General features: G+C 40.0%; 3 protein-coding genes across 4 annotated transcripts; 1 reads left to right on the forward strand and 2 right to left on the reverse strand.

Moving 5' to 3' along the window:
- Positions 1-1,180: 1,180 nt before the first annotated feature.
- Positions 1,181-6,075, forward strand: ublcp1 (ubiquitin-like domain containing CTD phosphatase 1). Of its 2 annotated transcripts, none has more exons than XM_029518710.1 (11): positions 1,181-1,313; positions 1,618-1,965; positions 2,332-2,423; positions 2,562-2,647; positions 2,743-2,858; positions 3,143-3,241; positions 3,409-3,446; positions 3,643-3,741; positions 4,125-4,241; positions 4,344-4,471; positions 4,626-6,075. In XM_029518710.1, exons 2-11 carry the CDS (start codon positions 1,812-1,814, stop codon positions 4,651-4,653), a joined length of 957 nt encoding a protein of 318 aa, XP_029374570.1. In that variant the 5' UTR covers positions 1,181-1,313; positions 1,618-1,811; the 3' UTR covers positions 4,654-6,075. The 2 variants fall into 2 exon arrangements, with proteins under 2 accessions (XP_029374570.1, XP_029374571.1); XM_029518711.1 differs by having other exon boundaries at positions 1,798-1,965.
- A 111-nt stretch (positions 6,076-6,186) lies between these two features.
- On the reverse strand, positions 6,187-8,967 carry il12bb (interleukin 12B, b). The gene is made up of 9 exons (XM_029518709.1): positions 8,902-8,967; positions 8,683-8,776; positions 8,462-8,563; positions 8,129-8,311; positions 7,565-7,670; positions 7,231-7,400; positions 6,909-7,069; positions 6,678-6,796; positions 6,187-6,559 (listed from the first exon to the last, which is right to left on the reverse strand). The coding sequence occupies exons 2-9, from the start codon at positions 8,774-8,776 to the stop codon at positions 6,532-6,534; spliced, it is 963 nt and encodes a 320-aa protein (XP_029374569.1). The 5' UTR covers positions 8,902-8,967; the 3' UTR covers positions 6,187-6,531.
- A 1,520-nt stretch (positions 8,968-10,487) lies between these two features.
- ubtd2 (ubiquitin domain containing 2) lies at positions 10,488-19,554 on the reverse strand. Its single transcript, XM_029518713.1, has 3 exons — positions 19,384-19,554; positions 16,264-16,500; positions 10,488-11,894 (listed from the first exon to the last, which is right to left on the reverse strand). The coding sequence occupies exons 1-3, from the start codon at positions 19,451-19,453 to the stop codon at positions 11,383-11,385; spliced, it is 819 nt and encodes a 272-aa protein (XP_029374573.1). The 5' UTR covers positions 19,454-19,554; the 3' UTR covers positions 10,488-11,382.
- Between the last annotated feature and the right edge of the window lie 247 nt (positions 19,555-19,801).

Below are 19,801 nucleotides of genomic sequence, written 5' to 3' on the forward strand. Positions count from 1 at the left end.
AGCCCGCGTATTTTATTCCACAAACAAATATGTCATTGCATCCAACACTCTCCTCTCTCAGAAAGTCAAAGGAATACATGTGTTTTGACTGATGAGCGAGAGACTGAGATATGTGTGTCTCCCTATAATCCGTTTTTAACCAGGTGGAACTAAGCACTTACCATCACAATGGGAATCATTAACAGCAGCTGAATTTACAAAATAAATAGATAGCTACTGATAAGACACGCAGATAAACAGACACAAAACAAACACACTCATACAAACATTCAAGCTCCCTCTACAGCTATACTATCTGCATACATGGAAAAATAGTCAAATGTTGACTCCACGAATGAATAAAAATGATAATAATAATAATAAAGAACACGTCTCACTGTAGATTCAGTAACTTCCTGCGAACTGTTTTTGGAAGAACAAACAAACTAAATATTCAAAGACACAATCAAAAATTGTTTACTTTGCTCACTTGGGTAAATCTTCATATTAGTTAAAAGTTTGTCAAATATATTTTTTTGCTAACACGTTTTAATTTTAAATAAATTAATTCAGTTGAACTGACATTAGTTGAATTAAGCTGAATCCTTCTTGCAAAATCTCTGAAAAAGTGTTTTTTTTTTATAATTTGATGTGTGATTTAACAAAACTTAAGTAATGAGATAATAATGGCAGAGAGGTTTGTCAACATCTGTGAACAGACACCTTGGTTTTAAGGTTAAAAAGGAAAATGTCATCAGAGATTGTTTCTAGTTATGTATCCAGTTATTTTATTTTATTTTTTAATTGCAACTTTGGTTATCCAATTGTTTTTATGATAGCAGATACTTTTACTAACTGTGATTATAACTCTCTAACTAATCTCTAAAGTGGTTTCCAACCAAAGGACCACCTGAAGGGTAACAGGTAAATACAGAAAGGTGAATGAAAAAACAAAAGTCTAAAGAATTTACATTTCTTAATCTAAACAGAATAATGTTCACAGTATCAAGTTTCCATACATTATACATTTAAACAATAACGCAATTGTAATTTATTAGAAACAAAATTTCCTCTCTTTCCTATTCTACGTGATTTCTCAGTTTGATTTTGGAAACTTCCGTTAAACAACCTTAATTAATCTTTCAAGAAATGATCACCATGGCAACGAGGCTTTTGTTCCTACGTCACTACCGGCAGAATTCCGGACGCCAGGAAGAGCAGAGCGTGCTCCTCTCGATGAATGAAACTAAACAGCAAACTTCATTCATTCATTCAACTTTCCGACGAAACTTGACAGCGTCTGGCCAACATTACGTGTTACCTCGCTTGACCAGGTAAGGATACTCAGACCACATAGCTTGGTAGGCTAATGTTAGCTAGTTCCACTGGTTACCGCTTTACATTGCAGCTAGTCAGTGTTAGCCACCTCATGCTAAAAATATGAAGACCAGGGTCTGTCAAAGTGTCTGCACGGATTAGGTGGCCTTTGGCCATTGTGTCTGGAAATAAACAGCCGAAACAACACATGCTTAACAACAGTGATGTCATGTTTTGCTCTCGGTGTTTCATTATTAGCTACTGTTTTGTGTTTCCTGACGCCTCTCCTGTTACTTTGCCTATCCCCCCTCTCTCTGCAAGGTGTACGTGTGCATGTTTGTTAATGTACTTGGAAATATTAGCTTGAAAGCGTGTGCGCTTGTCTCTACGTGTGCATACCCAAATCCAGCTGCAGCCGAGTGTGTGTGTGTGTGTGTGTGTGTGTGTGTGTGTGTGTGTGTGTGTGTGTGTGTATGTATGTGTGTGTTTGTGTGTGTAAAGCGTCTGCTTGAGCCATGTCAGTGTCCGTGATCATAAAGTGGGGAGGTCAGGAGTACTCCATCAGTTCTCTGTCTGAGGAGGACACAGTGATGGACCTCAAACAGTCCATTAAGACCTTGACTGGGGTGCTGCCAGAAAGACAGAAACTACTGGGACTCAAGGTCAAAGGTGAGAGGGCATCTGTGATCTAAGCTGGGGGAGCCAGTGTTAATAATACCACATGATAGCCAAACCAGCTGGACAAGAAATCAGGACTTTTGCTTTTTTTGCCAGAATTTTTTCTCTTGGGAGAAACATAGTTTTTGTCAAAGAAATCCATTTGTACATTTACCCAGGCATTGGCTATGTGAATCCACATTCATAACCAGCTGATGTTTTATATGTACAAACATTCATTCAGTCCTCAGTCTGCTTTATTGTCAAATTTCTCAACCTGTTGGCAGACTAAACATTATTTCTAGTTATCAATGTGGGGTTTTGAATGTCTCTCCTCTCCCTCCCTTGCTTCTTTGTCTGTTGTATTCCTGCACCAAGGTAAACCTGCTGAGGATGAGGTGAAATTGGGCTCCTTGAAGCTGAAGCCAAACACAAAGATCATGATGATGGGTACTAGAGAGGAGAGCTTGGTAGGTGGCATGATGACAGAGGAATTAACCAATTCCAAAGATGACGAAGACACCAGAAGTCTCAGTATTTCTTTATTCATTGGATGTTGTTGAATATTACCTTGCTTGACCAGTACACATGTATTTTGTTTTTTGAAGGAGGAGGTTTTAGCCCCTCCCCCAGAGAATGATGATGTGGTCAATGATTTTGACATTGAGGAGGAGGTCATTGAAGTGGAGAACAGGTTAGATATCCGTATGTGTCTGTGGATATAAATCTGTGAGGAGGCTTATGGGGATATATTGACATTCATGTGAAAAACAATATTGATTTCTTCAGAGAGGAGAACCTGGCTAAAATTTCCCGCAGAGTGAAAGACTATAAGGTGGAGGAGCTGAATCCTCCCAGAGAGGGGAAGAGGCTCCTGGTACTGGATGTGGACTATACGCTGTTTGGTGAGTCAATGTTGTGCTACAATATTACTTAATTAACGCTCAATGAGAAATTGTACCTAAATACTTTATTTCAATTTTTTTCTCTTTATTTTTATGGGCTGACGATTTGACTGATACAAAATATGATTGATTGATTGATATATGATCTGTATTTCACTGATTCCTGCCATAATTGTTGGAACTAAACGTTGTTTTGTCAAATAGAGATCCTCTTTTTTTGCTTTTTGGTTCTAAATTAAGCTAGATTTGAAATATCAACTGATGCCTGTACTCTGTTGATTTAGATCACAAGTCATGTGCAGAGACGGGTCAGGAGCTGATGAGACCGTACCTACATGAGTTTCTAACATCTGCCTATGAGGACTATGACATTGTCATCTGGTGTATGTTTCTTCTCTTCTTTTCCTAAATTTTTTTCCTTGTTTGTAATTGTTCTTTTTCTCTCTTTTTTGTCATGTTTATGTTAATTATTTCTAATTCTCTTTGTTCTGATCCCCAGAGGTTTCTGCTTGTGGCATGTACAGTTTACACATCTGCTTTTTCTCTTTAGCTGCTACCAGTATGAAGTGGATTGATGCCAAAATGAAAGTAAGTTTTACGCTTGTTCATTGATTAGCTGTTTTCAGAAATATAATTCACACCTGGTGCCATTGGTTTTCTTACTGCACTGTGCCATTCTTTGCCAAAAGGTGGCAGTGTCCATACATAAAATACAGTATATGTTTTCATGCCTTTTATCCCAAGAGGAACAGAAGATAATACAACTATGTGTGTGTGTGTGTAGGAGCTGGGAGTGACCGACAATCCCAACTACAAGATTACATTCATGTTGGACAGTGCAGCAATGATTACAGTGCACACCCCTAAGAGAGGAGTGGTAGAGGTTGGTGCACACAGACACACAAACACAAACATCCTAAAAGAAAACATTGGTTCTCTGCTGTAGTCACACGTGCTAATTTAGGTTCTATTTGTGTTAGACTCAACTCTTTTTAAAAAAACAAAACAAAACATGAATTTAGTCAGAATCACTTGATATGAATTAGGATAAAACTAAGGAAAGTGTAGCATGAATTGTAACAATAAAAGAAGGCTGCATATGGCACCATTCTTTCCAAGAGACTCAGCCAATGAGATTTAAGAAGGGCCACACGCAAACATGGAAATCATCATTCACTGTCATCGCTGACTTTGTGAGGTTGAATTGCCTGAGGTTTGAAGAGAATTGTCCGAGAGGGCGACAGCACTTTGATTTCCTGGTTCCAGGTGAAGCCGTTGGGTGTGATATGGGGGAAATATGAAGAATTTTACAACAGGAAGAACACCATTATGTTTGACGACATTGGACGAAATTTCCTCATGAACCCACAGAATGGACTGAAGGTTGGAGGCCAGATTTACTATTGGAATTTTGAACACACCCTCTTGTTCCTCATCGTTTCCCTGTGTTCCAGAACTTATTTTGTGTGTGTGTTTGTATGTTAGATCCGTCCTTTCATGAAGGCCCATCTTAACAGGGAGAAGGACAAGGAGCTGTATAAACTGGCTCAGTACCTCAAAGAAATCGCCAAACTTGACGACTTCACTGGACTCAACCACAAACACTGGGAGAGGTGGGCACATGCATGCTAAACAGTAATAGAAACAATGACATAGTGTTAGTGAATGAGCATGTTTGTAGTAGTTAGAACTGGCATGTATATTAAAGTAATAAAGAAAGCAACATATATTCACTAAAAATATTTGTGTGTGTGGGTGGGTGTACAGGTACCTATCTAAGAGGCAACACCACTGAAGAGAGGCCACATCCTCAGCAAATACAAGGGCTGGATGCAACCATCCCTTAGTCTTGTTCTCATTTACATACACACAAACTCTTACAAGTCCTTAATTTCAAACCTTCATATAAATGCTACATTAATCCTGCAGCTGCCAACACTCAAAAGCTCAGGACTAAGATGGGCTTCCCAAATGAATTATATTTGCATGCTATCTGTCTCTCCTGGATGTTGATTTTTATTATTTTTTTTTTTTTTCCAAAATATTGTTGGCATTTATGACAGTAACAAATGCAGTTACCGCATGGCAGCTGCAGTGTGTGTTAAAAAACTACTTATAGGTTTGAGGCCACATGCCACAATCCACCATGACCCACAAACTCGTGTCAGTCAGAATCTTAAAATACATCTTGAAGTTCACAGTAAGATGGCACGTGAAAGTACTTGTACTTTCTTTTACGCATTGGCATACACTGCTGTGACTTTGAGGGAATTTGAGCTGTCACCTAAATCTTAAACACTATTTTGACTGAGTGAATGAGAAATTCAATAGGAAGAGTGCATATACACACTATACAGGTAATGCTAAGTGTTGGTAACTCAATTTTATAAAAACTAGTGAAGAATTCAAGTGGAACATTGGAGTTGCAGGACATGTTGAGAGCAAAGTCTGGGATCAATCCATGTGGCTGAACATGAAACAGATGCCAGTAACCTACACAATTGGACACATTATCATACACAATAATCTTCAAAGCTCAAATGGTTGAGATCAAGACTGGTTGTGACTGAAATTTCATCAAAATAGTTGCTGGTAGCGCAGGTTTCGATGAAAAACTTCAGCCATTCATTTTCAGGTGTACGGAGGGGACCAGCTGGAAACAGGCCTGGGATGATGCACGTGCACACTATGTGCACATAGATAGTAAAGTTTACAATGTTTCCTTTGCATATTTGCCCAGAAATGTTGTTTGTGCTCCAGCTCTGCTGCATTGCTGGACACAGACAGTGATTTATGTAAAGGATGAACTGTATTTTGTTTTGTTTGTTTATTTTTTTTTTATGCAAATGTGATTAGTGTATGTTGTTAAGAATTTTTATTGAAATGAACAAATTGAGGATGAGGGATGATGATGAGAAAATCTGAGAGCACAAAAGATGCATTTGTGGGGTTTTTTTTGTTTGTTTTTTTTTGTAGCTTCTGAAGTTAATGTTTGCACTTATTGTCAACATTTATTTGAAGTCATGGATGAAAAAGGGAAAGGGCAGGGTAATGAAACAAGTTCCCCTTCCTTGCGAACAAGTGGCACCAGCTGCTCTTGGAAACATTAGGAGTGTGATTTTTCAGGGGATGTGTGGTTTACAACTCTCCTGGACATTCAGCTCCTTTTCATTTCTTGAGATCTGCCTTTTCTGTTCACCTCATCATATCCCTGACATCCTGGCTGTAAATATGACAATAAACCTTTTTTGTACTTAAATTGACTGTTTATTATTACATGCATTTTATGAAATGGGTGATGACAGAGTATTGATATACCAAGGTTTGCAATTTTTCATCAGTTTATTTCCTGTTTTTAAAGTTAATGTGAGATGTTTTGCATAAAACAGTTAAATATCATGTTTAATTTATTAAGCAATGTTAAATTGGGTTTTGAAGAGTTACAATAGTAATAAATGTACCATATCAAAATTAAGTGCTTCAACAGTATGCTTCAGGTCCATAGATATACCTTGAAGAAGTGATGAATAAATACTGTACATTCACTGTCAAGACATAGCGGTCTTTGCTTTAAAAAATCTTGTAAAAAACAGTATATGTAAAAGGTTCTTCAGATTCTTCTATCCAGATTTTTTTTTTCTCTTTTTCTCATGGCTGCAGTCAGGTTGAAAAACTAGCAGGTCACCTGTTTTTTGTCCACTCTGTAATGAAACAATGAAGATCTCATTATTTGAATGAATTATAGATTGTAACACTAATGTCATCCAGTTGGTAACAAATCCAGTCAAAATTACTTGCAAGTCCAAGTGATATACTTACGTGCAGTGGCTCCAGGGACTCCACGGCCCTTTGGTGTACTTGTCCCGTGCTTGCACACAGAAAACATACCTTTTGGGTTTGATAGTGACTTCATAGCTAGTTTTTTCAGTGATGTCATTCTGGGAGGAGAAAACATAGGAAAGACGTGGTCAAAATAGAAGTAAGCAAATGATTATTTACAGCAGCTAAGAATGCCTTGAGTCTTATTTACATCATGCATCTTTTTGTTACCTGTATGTGGTCACGGCTGTTACAGGAATTGTGAAGGCTGACAATCTTGACCTGAAATTCTAGGCCAAAGAAGCTGCCAGGGGTCTCCCAGGAGTCGGGGTAGTTCCAGGTGAACACCGTCCCCTCACTGATCTGCAGCTTTGAGAGTTTTGCTGGCCTCACTGAATAGGAGATAGAGGGATGGGGCGAAAATGAAGGGAAACAGCAATGAGGAGAGAGATGATTGACTGCAACCATAAGCAAGATGAGACAGTTAAAAATAAAATACAACCGCATAATCTCAAATATCTAGAAGTGCTAGTCAAACAGTACAGTGTCTTACCAATCTCGCTCAAGTAGAAAGCCTTTGTGTAAGCCTCCAGACGAGAGTAGCTGTGTATGTAGATGGTGAGGGAGATGCGGTATTGTTCCTCTTTGTATGGGCAACTGATATCTTCACAATGAACCCCTGACCCGTCAGCGTTCAGCTCACACGCTATCTTTTCCAAATTACTGGAGACAAGGAAAAATCTGTTGGTGCAATTCTATCTAGACAAGAGTACAGTATAGTCCTTGTCCATATATATTTTCAGGAGGAATTACTGTTGATATAAAACTATGCTGATGATGCAGCTGCTCTGAACTGCTGAGGGAGAGAAATTGTTTTGTGCCCTCACCGTTCAGCCTTCACCAGGAGCACAACAGCGTTGGATCTGGACTGGGATCTTGTCCAGGTGCAGTCAAAAGCACCTTTATAGTTGGGTGCTGAACAGTGGATGTGACCTAGAACAGAAACACAGTTAGAAAAGCTGTTCTTCCAGATTTTCAGAAAAAAAAAAAAAAATTAATCAGACACAACTAGGTACAGTTTTTTAATTTTACAGCAATTATTTTTGAAATATCACCATTAAATGAACAAAACCTCCCATCTTATACTTTGGATGTTAAATAATATTTTTCCATCCCTTTGTTGGCTTTCTTGTAAACATTGTGTTGTTTAATAACTTTTCTCCTCCTCCTATTCAATTCTCTGCGTCCCCAACGTCTGTTAACTTTTGAGGGTTGTGTTGTGCCCATCTGCACCATCTTTCTTATCACAGTCATTCAGTGACATCCATCCTGTCTGTTCCAGGGAAACACTTTTTTCTATGTTCAGTAACACAACAAATCTGTATCACTCTCTGTTTGTCTTCCCTCTCCCCGCTGCCTGACACTCTGCCTCTGACTCTGTTATATCTCACCTTCCTCAGTGGATCTTTCCTCCAGTATGACTGTCCTGTTATCTGGGTCTAGCTGGACCAGGATCAGAGTGTGGTTGAGGTATTCTCCATCAGGACCAAGGTGACAAGTGAAGTTTCCCCCTCTCATTTCTTCAACCAGAACCCTAACCTGGTTCCCCTGCAGAGGTGGATTCAGCTCCATGCCTGAGACATGAGTCAATTAAGTAACAATGTCAAAGTGTCATTAATGCCTTTTTTTTTTTTTTTTAATATTAGCTGTTTTGTACTTCATTGTATTGTAAGCACCAGTAGAATTATAGATGAAATCTGTAAAACCAATAACAGATGCATTACCATCTTTCTTCCAGAACACAGGCTGATTTTGATAAGCTTCTCCACATGTCAGAGGGACATACTGCTGGCTGCCTAGATCATAAGGCACCTTCAGGACCAGAACTGATTAAATGAAGAACAAACACACACACATTTATATAAATACATACAGTTACCACATGGGAAGTGAGGAGAAAATGGCAAGAAAGCAAAATATTTGGTTTGATGGAGGGGTTACCAACCATTATCCATTAGAGTCTCTATATTTTCTTCATGGCTGTCGGAGTAGGCGCAGCACAGTACCGCACACAGGACTGTGAGAAACAATGTACTCATCTGGAAGAGAAGATAACAAGTCAGTGTAGCAAAGGAATGCCATGACAGGAGAGAGCAGATTTATTTATGGTACAGCTAAAGCAAAAAACATTTTTCCTGTTTTTGAGAATGCCCACAAATCTTACCTTGACAAATTAATGTAAAATTCTCGCTGCTGCTGCTGCTGCTGGTGACAGCGGAGTCCAGGGAAGTGAGGTTTGTTCTGAATTCAGCCCGCTGTGGCTGTATTTATGCACAGCAGTAAAAAAAAAAACGAAAAACCCAAACAGGAAGTTCTTTTCATGTTGTAATAATCACCTGAGAGTAAAAAGGCACTAGGACAATTTGAAATCAGGGAGGAGGTTTGACCTTACTTTAAGTAGAATGTTTTGATATGACTCTCATCTTTCTTTCAGCCTGATTCACTCAGTCATGAGGATATTAACAAAAGTGCTTTTCATATTTTACCATGTTCCCTTGTGACATATTGTGTGACAGTGCACCCACAATGTGAGGGAAGTCAGGACTATCAATGAGACAGAAACCCTGGAAAAGGGAACTGGAGAAGTGCTGTACATAACAGTGTGTGGTAGTGTGATGGTGCATCACTGGAAAATCAACAGGTACACGAGTAAATCATCAGAGTTCTTAGGAAAAAAAACAATGAAAGTAGAAAAAAGTAATTAGGATGAAATAAAAGGGATAGAAAAAACTTCAGAAGACTAATTAAAATAATTCTGTGAGCACACTGCTGTTAAACTAGGTAGAGACACCATTTGTACACAGCACATTGGGAAGTTACCTCTGGAGAAATATGATTTATAGAGGAGTTACTTTGTTCTCATACAAAGGCAAACATTGAACGTCACTGTGGTTGTGCCATTGTCTGTCACATCATTCTATTTACAGATGTCATGCTGAGAAGACTCCTTCCCCGTCACACCTTTTGCTTTTTAAATTACTTTGTGTACTTAATAAGATGCTGTCTCATTTTTTGGACGCAGTTGTTTCGTGTCTCAGAGAAGTAAAAATTACATGGAAAACATTGTAACCCGGAACAGGTGTCATTCATTCATTCATTGGTATTTCACACACACAAAAAAAAAAAAGGCCGCATACCTGCTTCACATGAATGAAACTGACCACATACTACATCCACTTCCTCTCTGCCTGTTAATAATACACATCTTCATGGGCACATTTATCCAAGTTGGTTACTGATGTTCCTTCTTGCTCTACCCTTATACTCAAGAGCGCAGTTTACACAGTTATATAATAAGTGATGGATGGAAAGCTTGTTAGCAGCCAAGCAAGTTTCTCATTCCATCACTGGCGTAATGACTGATTTCTCACTTATTCTCAAGCCTCACTTCTCATTTAAACACAATGCCTCGTGTCTTTAGAAGGCCTCTTTGCATCATCATGTTTTTTTTCCTCAGGAATTTTTCTCTGCTCTGCTTTGCTGGGATGTGATTTAATAGGAAGTTGAATAAGGAGAGGAAGAAATCAAAGTTAAAGGGAAGTTGAATAATCCAATATTTTGCCCAACCTTTAAATCAGATGTGCAGTTATTTAAGGCTAACATTATCCTTGATGTTTTGGTTATATATATATATATATATATATATACATATATATATATAAATCAAATATTCAGTTTTAAAAGGTGATTTGAACAGATCATTTTTGTCAGTTGAAACTGAAAAAGGAGACAGCTCAAGGAATAGAAACAATGATCAACTTTAATTAAAAACATTCTATTCTTAATCAAAATATGCAACTGTGTTTCTGATGTCCATCCTTTTCCCACATGAAGTGCAGTTGTGTCTCGATCATTTGAATATCCATGCACACAATTATTCACACCCATATACACACCGGCCGACTACTGAATGCATATCACGACTACCATGATTGTTCCGTGAAGCAGAGTGGAATTAAATATCTAATTCAGTCACACATCTGTAACCTCTGGTGAAGATGGAGGATTGGTTTGCTAAGTAGACATACATATAGAAAACCATTTTACAGCTGATAGCATACTGAATTAATCCCCAGGTGAAGAAGTGGTGATTGAAGATTTGATTCGCAGCTAATTATGAGTAAATGAATGAATAACTGTCATGACTGTTAAATGGTATCCCTTCCTTTCTTAAAGATGTTTGTAATGAAAATGTTGTACGTATAACCCTGTCGCCTCATTAACAGAAATCTGCTGACTCAGCTTTGCCAGACAGCAGAACTTGAATAGAAACTGAAACACAGAACACTGAAACATCTGTGTTGCTAAGTAAACCCTTTAAGCCATCTCACACGTCTCTTTTTGTTGTTTGGTTTCCATAGGAATAGTTAAAAAGACTTCAAAAGGTCAAAATTTTAATGCGTAAAACCAAAAGCAGGAGTCTTTTCTCAATTCAAGAGTCCTTTTGCTCCAGCAGACAGCCAACCTTGGCCCCGAACAGAGCCCTTCTCAGCAAAACCAAGAGAAGATAGAAGAGAAGATTGAGAAGAGTAGAGTTGGGGAGAGAAGAGAAGAGAGTGCAAGACAAAAGAGAAAAGTCAACTTCCATTCTTTTTTCTCCCTTGTTAATGCCAGCTCCCCTCCTGGCTGTCAGGTTTGGGGGGAGTTAATTCTCCACTGGCGTGGGCTCTTGGGACAATGCCGCCACCCCCTCCACTGCCACTGACCCAGACGCTTCTGATACATGTCCTTCTGTAGTTACTGGCTCTGGTGGTGGGGGCTGGCTGAGAATGACTTGCACTACGTAGTCCCTGGAGATGTTGAGTTGGTCCAGGCGTAGTCTGTCTGTCAGAGGCCGACCTGAGAAAAACCAGCGCTGGGTTGTAGCAGGCACGCCCTCCTGACTCTGTAGACGACGCTTCATCATGCCCACTGTGTCTGTGGAGCGGACTGCCAGCCGGAGGTCGTGACCTGTGGATAGCCGCAGCCGAAGCTGGCACTCCCCTCCTGAGTCTGGGTCACTGGCACTGCCTGTAGATGGGTCTGCTGCCCCCGAGTCTGGATCTGAACCGTCAGGCTCATCAGAGCGCTCTTCAATCATGTTGACAGGCGGAGAGAGACAGTAAACCGGCAGCTGGTATCGATTCCCCAGTTCATCATAACATTCAGTCAGAGCTCCTAGAAGAAAGGTTTGGATTGTTAACAATTTAAATTTAAAAGCCCTAAACTCTTTTCTGATTAGCTGACTGTTTTCTGGGAATTTCAAGGAAAATATAGCATGTCACTTGAAAAATTCATAATTTTATTTATATACTGTCATGGTGGGTCCTGGGCATCACAAAGATCCTGATGGCAGGCGACGTATATATATATATATATATATATATATATATATATATATATATACACATACATATATGTATACATATATACATATATAGATATATAGATATATATAGATAGATAGATATAGAGAGAGAGAGAGAGAGATTAGATAGCTAGACAGATAGATGTGTGTGTATTATTAGATGGTTGATAATGGGTAATAATTTCCAGTTTATATTGTATTTATATATATATATAAAGCTTTGAGGTCTAAGTCTTATGACTTTTTGTTACCTTTATTTCATATCGAAAGACTTGATCACAATCACAAAATGAAAGTCAGAAGTGTTTTCCGTCGAAGTAAGATAACAACCAGTTCACATTTCACAGCAGTGAAATGAAATGGAGAAATGAGAGTCTGACGTTGAGGGAAGCGCACAAGTGGGGAATGTTAAATGCTGGACTTCTATAAAAATAAAATGGAATCATCTCACTCATCTCACAAAGCAAGTGTGAATCTGATACAGAGACTAAGGGGCTATTGGAAAGAGAGGGAAATAAATCATGGGGGTACCCCAAAGGTCCTGAAGGGGATTTTAAACTGGTCCCCCCGCAAAAAAGTGTTTGAAATGAAAAGTTAGTAATGGTGACGAGAAAAACATTAGAACCACATACACTATGACCGCAGTGGAAGCCCTATGCTCCGGAGACTCTTTTTCATTAGTAACACTTCAAAAAGTCACGGCATTGTATTATACTGTATGTTATGAGTTATACTGAAAAACAAGCCACTTAAAAGAGACCAGTTTTGTTGTACGAGTTGAGGCTGAGACGAGTCAATAAAAACCTGCATGATGATGGTCCTGATGATGGCTGCTGTGGTCAAGGTGAGAACGTTGAGGTCGTGCCATGCTGTTTCTAAAACCACTTTCTTCACAGTTCACTTGGTGTGAACTCCACAAATTTGTTCAACCCCACAACATGTAGGAGAACTACAACAGCATACGCAGTCAAAGAATGTACTGACATCAACACAGTGATATGTTTTAAAGATATTAAGGCTCTCTGTTGTTGCCGGGAATCTAGCTGTAATAGGAACATGTTCAAGTAAATCTGATGAGATGAGATTCTTCAGCAGATACGGCAGCTGATGTGTGCTGATCTTTCAGCATTCAAATGTGTCAATCTGCCTCACAACTGGTTAAAGTAGAAATGCTTTCAAAACCTGGCAGAGACAGACAGACATTTCTAAAGGTTATTATAAACACAAGTAAGCATGAAAATAGTTCACAGACAATGCATGAATATGTTTTTGATATAAATGTCTACATCTGTAAATCTCACTTGCTTTTTTCCCCCCTCATAATTTGGCTCCATGTTGGTGTTTTGTATTTCAGCTGCAGAATGCTGATTGATTCCAGCTGGTGTTGATGATATTGAATGTGAAATTTCATTATAAAACAAGAATTCAGATAGAAAAACATCCCTGCGTGGCAACGATTACATTTGTATCAAAGCAAGAAAATGAAAAAACTAACAAAAAACATTAACATGGAAAATGGCTTCCTACTGCAGTGCTGTTTTGCATTGCCACCCATAAATGGGTAACATATATAATGACATAATGAATACAATGATTTGATTCGCCTTCACATAGACACTTTTGATGACAACAATCATTAAAAATGACTGACTGATGCATCAGATTTTAAAAGCAGAAATGTTTAGTTCCAATATTTGAATGGCAACAGAAATTTGGTGATAAACCTATTTCCCTTCTGAGGGTAGTTTTTGTAAATTTAAGTGAAACATTACACTTAGAAAATAGCCTGTCAGGACACTTGAAAGCTTCTCCCATTCATGTCCTTTCAGAATGATATGCAATAACTTTGGTAAGCCTGCAAATTTGACTCCAGCACCATCATCCAGTCAAAGTAAGATTTTGTTCAAAATGTTTCCTTTCAAATGCTGTTAAGTCATAATCAAATCAACTGCCTACTTCACTTTGGCATTTTAGGAATGCTGCTGTGATTACATGACCAACCTTTAGCTCAAAATACTGCTGTGACTGAGTAAAGGCCGCAGAGCTGTTACCACAGACTCACGTTTAACTGTTCAACCGAGCGGTATTCTGCTTCTTGTGCTCCAGAACTGGATGAGTGGCATGACTTTCAAGATAAAGATTGTCCACTCATGTCTATCAACTTACTATACAGATTCTTCCCTGTAGGATCTAAACCTTGACAACAGTTCAATTACAGTTTACGTATGATCTTTTAAGTACAACAGGTGAATAACGTCTGAAGTGATGAAATGTCGAAAATACAACCACATTTCACACAGCTGCTTCGAGATGCTTTCCTTTATTGTGATGCAAAAGAGCAAAGCCTTAAGTTTTGAGTGGTGAAAAGCGATTTGTCTGCTCTTTGTACTGAAGTGGCGGATGGGAGCAATAGTGACATCAGGTCTGGGGAATCTACAGCTGCGGCCCAGCGGGCTGTGAACTGACCTGGCCAAACTACTGAGAGGAATGGAGCAAACACAGAATACATTCACACTCACAAAACATATTGGTTGGTTACAGATACTCCCAAATATGATACAGATGAAGATGTTGAACATTTTTAGACCTTCAGCTTTAGCATGGCTAATTCTGTCAACTTTTGATTTCCTGCTCACCTGTGAGAAAAAGAGGCAACCAGCCATGCCCTCAGAAATAACATTAAATAAACCGTAAGGCTAACAAAGATACTGCTTCTACCATGTTATTTACTGACTACAAATCTATAGTACCCATCACAGTGTGGAAGTGTGGAATGGTAGAACAGGCCATCCTTGCATGGACACAGGCATGTTTTGAATCAGAACAGTCTTATTAGAGATTTGGAATTGAAACAGTCTACTTTCACTAAGAAAGAAAAAGTGCATCTCTGGACTCTTACGTGAAATCTGGAGAGACAGAGGGAAATGAAAATGCCACCATTTGGACAAAACACAATACCTTGTGAAACTTATGACAGCAACAGCATTTCAGCACAAATAGGTAACCTTTCATTTTCTCAGTTGAGGAAATATGACGCTGAAGTTATGTGAATAAGGAAAAAAATAAAAAATAAAAAAATAAAAAAAAGAGCGTGACGCACATCCATAAAACACAGAGCCTACTGGAGCAGCTTATAATTATTGTGTTTTGTTGGGCTTCCAGAATCTGTCAATTCTATCAATATATTCAATTAAAATGCTCTCGGGTGTGTTTTTGAAGATACCCGACCTTTGCTATGCTTATGTGGGTGATTACTTCATTAAATCCTACTTTCAGAAGGCCAGAGCCACTCCTCTTTTCATTTATTATTTACCCATTCATTCTGCAGTACATTCCTGCTAATGGCTTAAGTCTGAACCCTTAAATGCACTCACTGAGATACACTTAGAGGTTCTTCAACTCCTTTTAACTGCAGGGTGGGTTCTGCAATGCTTGCAATGACCACATTATTCATTAAGAAATCAATTATTGTGTGAGGCAGCAAAAAGAACAGGACAGATGCTCCTCACCCAAACATAAATGAACAGTGATGCGTAGCCCATTTTGGCCTGTCAATGTCACATGAAACTACAGAAGAAGTAGAGCGCACTTCCCGGAGTTAGTCCTGTACAATGATCCTGCAAAAAGGCATATTTCTTTTATTGTGTTTTGGGCCAGACATTCTAGTTTGTTTAGTTTTTCAATAGGTGTGTACAATAGGTGATTGACGGCTTTCTCCCTCGCACAGGAAGTAAAACAAGTCTTTCCTATTCGTGCTTTGACTTGCTCATTTAATGTGGGGCTTCCGTCTTTTTGCCAAGCTATAGAGACAAGACGGATTTTTACACCAAAATCAAATCATGTCTTATTTTCCTTCCAACAACAACTAAATCTAATGGATGTGGATGTTGCACATGTATTAATAATATGCATTTAAGCATGTTTATTAAACATCAACTATGGATTGTCAGTGTCAGTTAAGATTTCTTTAATTAGATAAAAACTAAATCTCCAATTGGCTTTGTAGCATTCACAACAGCTGAGTTCAAGCCTAATTTCTCTTGAGATCTTGGGAAAGGGGAGTTGAAATTCTTTAGTTTGGTAATCATCAACTGCAATGTCCTCCAAAGTCCACCCAACTTCTTTGAGAGCGAAACAAACACTAACTTCTGTAGATATCACTGAGGAAATGTGTGTTACCGTGTGGCAGTGTGATGCTGGCCCCGTCGAGGATGGCCTGAGCCAGCAGGTGGTCATTGCTCTCAAAGGCGCTGGCTGCAGCCCGCAGCGCATCCCAGATCTCCTTCCGGCCCTCGAATGCTGGCGCCGTGTCCCAGAACTCATCTCTCTTGCTGCGCAGCTGGCCTTCAGTCATCGGGTAGTCACTTTTCCATTTAGGCCGCTCTCTCTTCAGGGGCTGGTTACGCCCGAGAGCCACTGGGAGGGAGGAAGAAGGAGGATGTCAGGGTAGATGAAAAAGGCAGAAGCAGAGGGGAAAGATTAAAAAAAAAAAAAAAAACAACAACAAAGAATGGAAGGAGCCAAGGAAAGCAAAGGAAACGAGAAAGGAGGAATAATCAACATTAAGAAATAATAAAATCTGAAGAAAAAAAAAACAAACAAACAAACAATCAGGGATTTAAAGAAGAGAAAGTGCAGGTAAAGAAAGGTAACAGTCACCAAGACAGAAGAATTCAAAGGAGTTTGAAATAACAAGTAGGGATGGAGGCAATATAAAGAGTGAGAATTTATCATTAGCCTTTTAAGATGCAGCATGCATGCGCGCGCGCACACACACACACAAAGCAGAACTGAAACTGGAAATGTTATGTTACTAAACCCAGTTAGAGGTTTAGGGTTAAAGGCATCTAACATCTGGAGCAGAATAGCTGATGAACAACACCATCTGGATCACTGAAGGGGACAACAGCTACAGAACGGTGTGTACACGTGTTGTATTTAGGTGTGCGTGTTTGCAGAGAGAGAAGGGGGGGAAGAGGATAACAGATCAAGGTGTTGCATTACACCTACTGCTGGTGCACATACATGTACCTGAGTGATCACATGGTGCAATCTGACAACACCAACCTTCAATGGACTGTTTATAGCCAGTAAGGCCCCTAACGGATGGCTTACCCTCATTTTTACCCCATTTGTATTTGTATCACATCACATCGTTCACAGGAGTTAGTTGCAGCAGAAAACAATATTTTGTTGTCTTAAATATGTAATGAAACAATTGAACTACAGCACCTAAATGAGTGACTTTGGAGCAGTGGGACAGGATCAGACAGCACTGGTGACTGAGGGGGGAGTTGAGTGTTGAAGCAGTAAGCTCAAACAGTATATACACATGAATGGATTTTATGAGGTTTTGTAAAATATCTGCAACAGATAGTATTAACTGAAATGAAAAAAGATTATGCAGATTAAACATATTCTGAAATTTGTCACATTAAGAAACTACATGTATTACTTCCTGTTTATAGACTTGTGTCTTATAGCCAACCAACTGCTCGGACATGTGCTTATGTTCCCGAATATTTTCCAGCTGATACGACTGCCTGTAATGTCCGAATCTGGCCTGCAAAACATAAACCCTATTTTACTGTCTTAGTCCGCAGAAATCATCAGAGATAAATGTGTGTAGCAATTTTATATAAAAAAAATGACATCCTTTCAGGTAGACCTGGTTATGACATCTTTGGTGAAAGCAGATAGATGTAGTGTTCAGGGCTAATTGCCTTGTCTCTGTCAGGATCAAGCAACGTGTCAAGTACCCAGACTTAAGATGCATCTGTTTAACAGTAGGAAACCTCTTATAAAGATAAATGGATAAATGATGAGATAAATGGATGTCTGAAATGTGTGTGCAACAGGACAGGTAGGAAGTCAGGGAGATACTCAAGAAAGTAATAAGAACAGATTTGCAGGCAAAGAAACTGAAATCAAGGACACCGGGCTGTATCCTAGCCCCCAGTGTGCACCCCAAACCAGCTGTATCTCCCCAATTTGTGATTAAAAATAACTCGCTGGATGGTAGCCGAACCCTTCCTCAGACCAGACACACCATGAAACTACGCTGCAACGTTGTCTAGAGCAGTACTTCTCAAATGTTGGTACGTGAGATTTTTTAAAAATATATGTTAAAAATAGCAATCAATTCAAAAGCCCTTAAAAATGGTTTAGGGTGCGTTTTTTTTTTATTTATTTACACTTCACTGAAGAAAGGTTGAGAACCACTGCTGTACAGCATCTCATCTTAATACCAAATTTTCAAAAACCGCATATAATCTGATCTCAATCACCAGTTCACTTCTACCCACAACCCTTTGTGCATGTCAGAGATAGCTCTCTTTTCCATATCGTTGCTGTCAAAGCTACACACAAACCTAAGTGCTCTTAAACATTAATCTTTTTTTTTTTTTTTTTTTACCTTACTCCAATCCACCAGGAATGGATGCCCCATACCAGTAATCACTTCAATGCAATATTACTTATTGCTCAGTAAATACAATAAACCTGCAGGCTCTGCTCTCGGTCGATGGGCAGCATGTTGTTGCTCTCAAATACATAAACCACAGTGTCACAAACACACACACACACACACACACACACACACACACACACACACACACACACACACACACACACACACACACACACACTTCCTTTCACATTGAGCTGCAGCAGCCTCCAAGTTTTGACCCTCCAAATCACTTCACCGCTCTGAAACGAGCCTCAACATCATCGTTGAGTCAACGATGAGGAAAACAACGATCTGAACGATGGTCACAAGTGCAGCTTGTTTGAATAAAGCAACAACTCAGAGCCTAATTTAACACACACACACACACACACACACACACACACACACACACACACACACACACACACACACACACACTTTCTACCATGCTCCCATCGCCGTCTGTGACCCATATTTGTTATGCAGGGAAGCTAGCCGGCTAACCAGGCTAGGTTTTAGCCGGCTAGCTCCGCAGAACAAAGGGAGGCAGGAAATATCTCCCCGATCGTGAAGCACCGAGCGGCCGAGGCGTCATGTGCCGCCCGGAGGCCCGTGGTGTGTGGGGGGATACCCGGGCAGAGCTGGGGAAGGCGGCAGGGAAGGGGACGACCAACCAGGGCAGCATGCAGAAAGCCTAAGGGGAACCCCCCCTTCCTCCTCTGGACTCACACACACACACCCCCTCCATACATATATATATAAAACAACAACAACACCAAAAACACCCCCTCCTCCCCCCTCCTCCTCCTCCTCCTCTTCCCCCTCCAGAGATAGCAGACACCGTAAATTACCTCCAGTGCCGTCCGAGTTCTCGTTCAAGCTGGCCGAAGAGTCGTGGTGGCTCCCCACACAGCCACCCATGGATGTGTCGGCAGAGCAGCCCGGGCTGGTAGCTCTCACCCCCCCCGGCCCACAGCTACAGCTACATCCACCAGCCCCCTCTCTCTCTCTCTCTCTCTCTATTTCTGTTTCTGTTTCTCGTTTTTCTCTCCCCCCTCCCCTTCCCTTCCCTTCCCTTTCCTTCCCTCCCCCCCGTTGTCCCCTAGTTTCCTCCTCCCCCCCTCCCTCTTCTCTTCCTCGGCTCAGCAGGCATCATCCTCACCGTCTGTGGAGAAGGCTGAGAGAGAGAGAGAGGAAGACAAGGTGACCGAGGGAAGGGATGAAGGAATGGAGGGAGGACAAAGGAGGAGAGGTGGATCCTCTTTGGAT

Source organism: Echeneis naucrates, chromosome 14, assembly GCF_900963305.1.
Source record: "Echeneis naucrates chromosome 14, fEcheNa1.1, whole genome shotgun sequence".
Lineage (NCBI taxonomy): Eukaryota > Metazoa > Chordata > Actinopteri > Carangiformes > Echeneidae > Echeneis > Echeneis naucrates.

What these genes read in the sequence shown, in the direction of transcription:
- ublcp1 (XM_029518710.1), top strand. Translation starts at nt 1,812, where the DNA reads ATGTCAGTGTCCGTGATCATAAAGTGGGGAGGTCAGGAGTACTCCATC. An exon ending in TGTGGACTATACGCTGTTTG is followed by an intron (nt 2,859 to 3,142) that starts GTGAGTCAATGT and finishes CTGTTGATTTAG; the next exon opens with ATCACAAGTCATGTGCAGAG. An exon ending in GGATTGATGCCAAAATGAAA is followed by an intron (nt 3,447 to 3,642) that starts GTAAGTTTTACG and finishes GTGTGTGTGTAG; the next exon opens with GAGCTGGGAGTGACCGACAA.
- il12bb (XM_029518709.1), bottom strand. Translation starts at nt 8,776, where the DNA reads ATGAGTACATTGTTTCTCACAGTCCTGTGTGCGGTACTGTGCTGCGCC. An exon ending in CTCCTGGTGAAGGCTGAACG is followed by an intron (nt 7,401 to 7,564) that starts GTGAGGGCACAA and finishes CCTTGTCTCCAG; the next exon opens with TAATTTGGAAAAGATAGCGT. An exon ending in ACAGCCGTGACCACATACAG is followed by an intron (nt 6,797 to 6,908) that starts GTAACAAAAAGA and finishes TTCTCCTCCCAG; the next exon opens with AATGACATCACTGAAAAAAC.
- ubtd2 (XM_029518713.1), bottom strand. Translation starts at nt 19,453, where the DNA reads ATGGGTGGCTGTGTGGGGAGCCACCACGACTCTTCGGCCAGCTTGAAC. An exon ending in GAACTCGGACGGCACTGGAG is followed by an intron (nt 16,501 to 19,383) that starts GTAATTTACGGT and finishes CCTCCCTCCCAG; the next exon opens with TGGCTCTCGGGCGTAACCAG. An exon ending in CAGCATCACACTGCCACACG is followed by an intron (nt 11,895 to 16,263) that starts GTAACACACATT and finishes CCTTTCTTCTAG; the next exon opens with GAGCTCTGACTGAATGTTAT.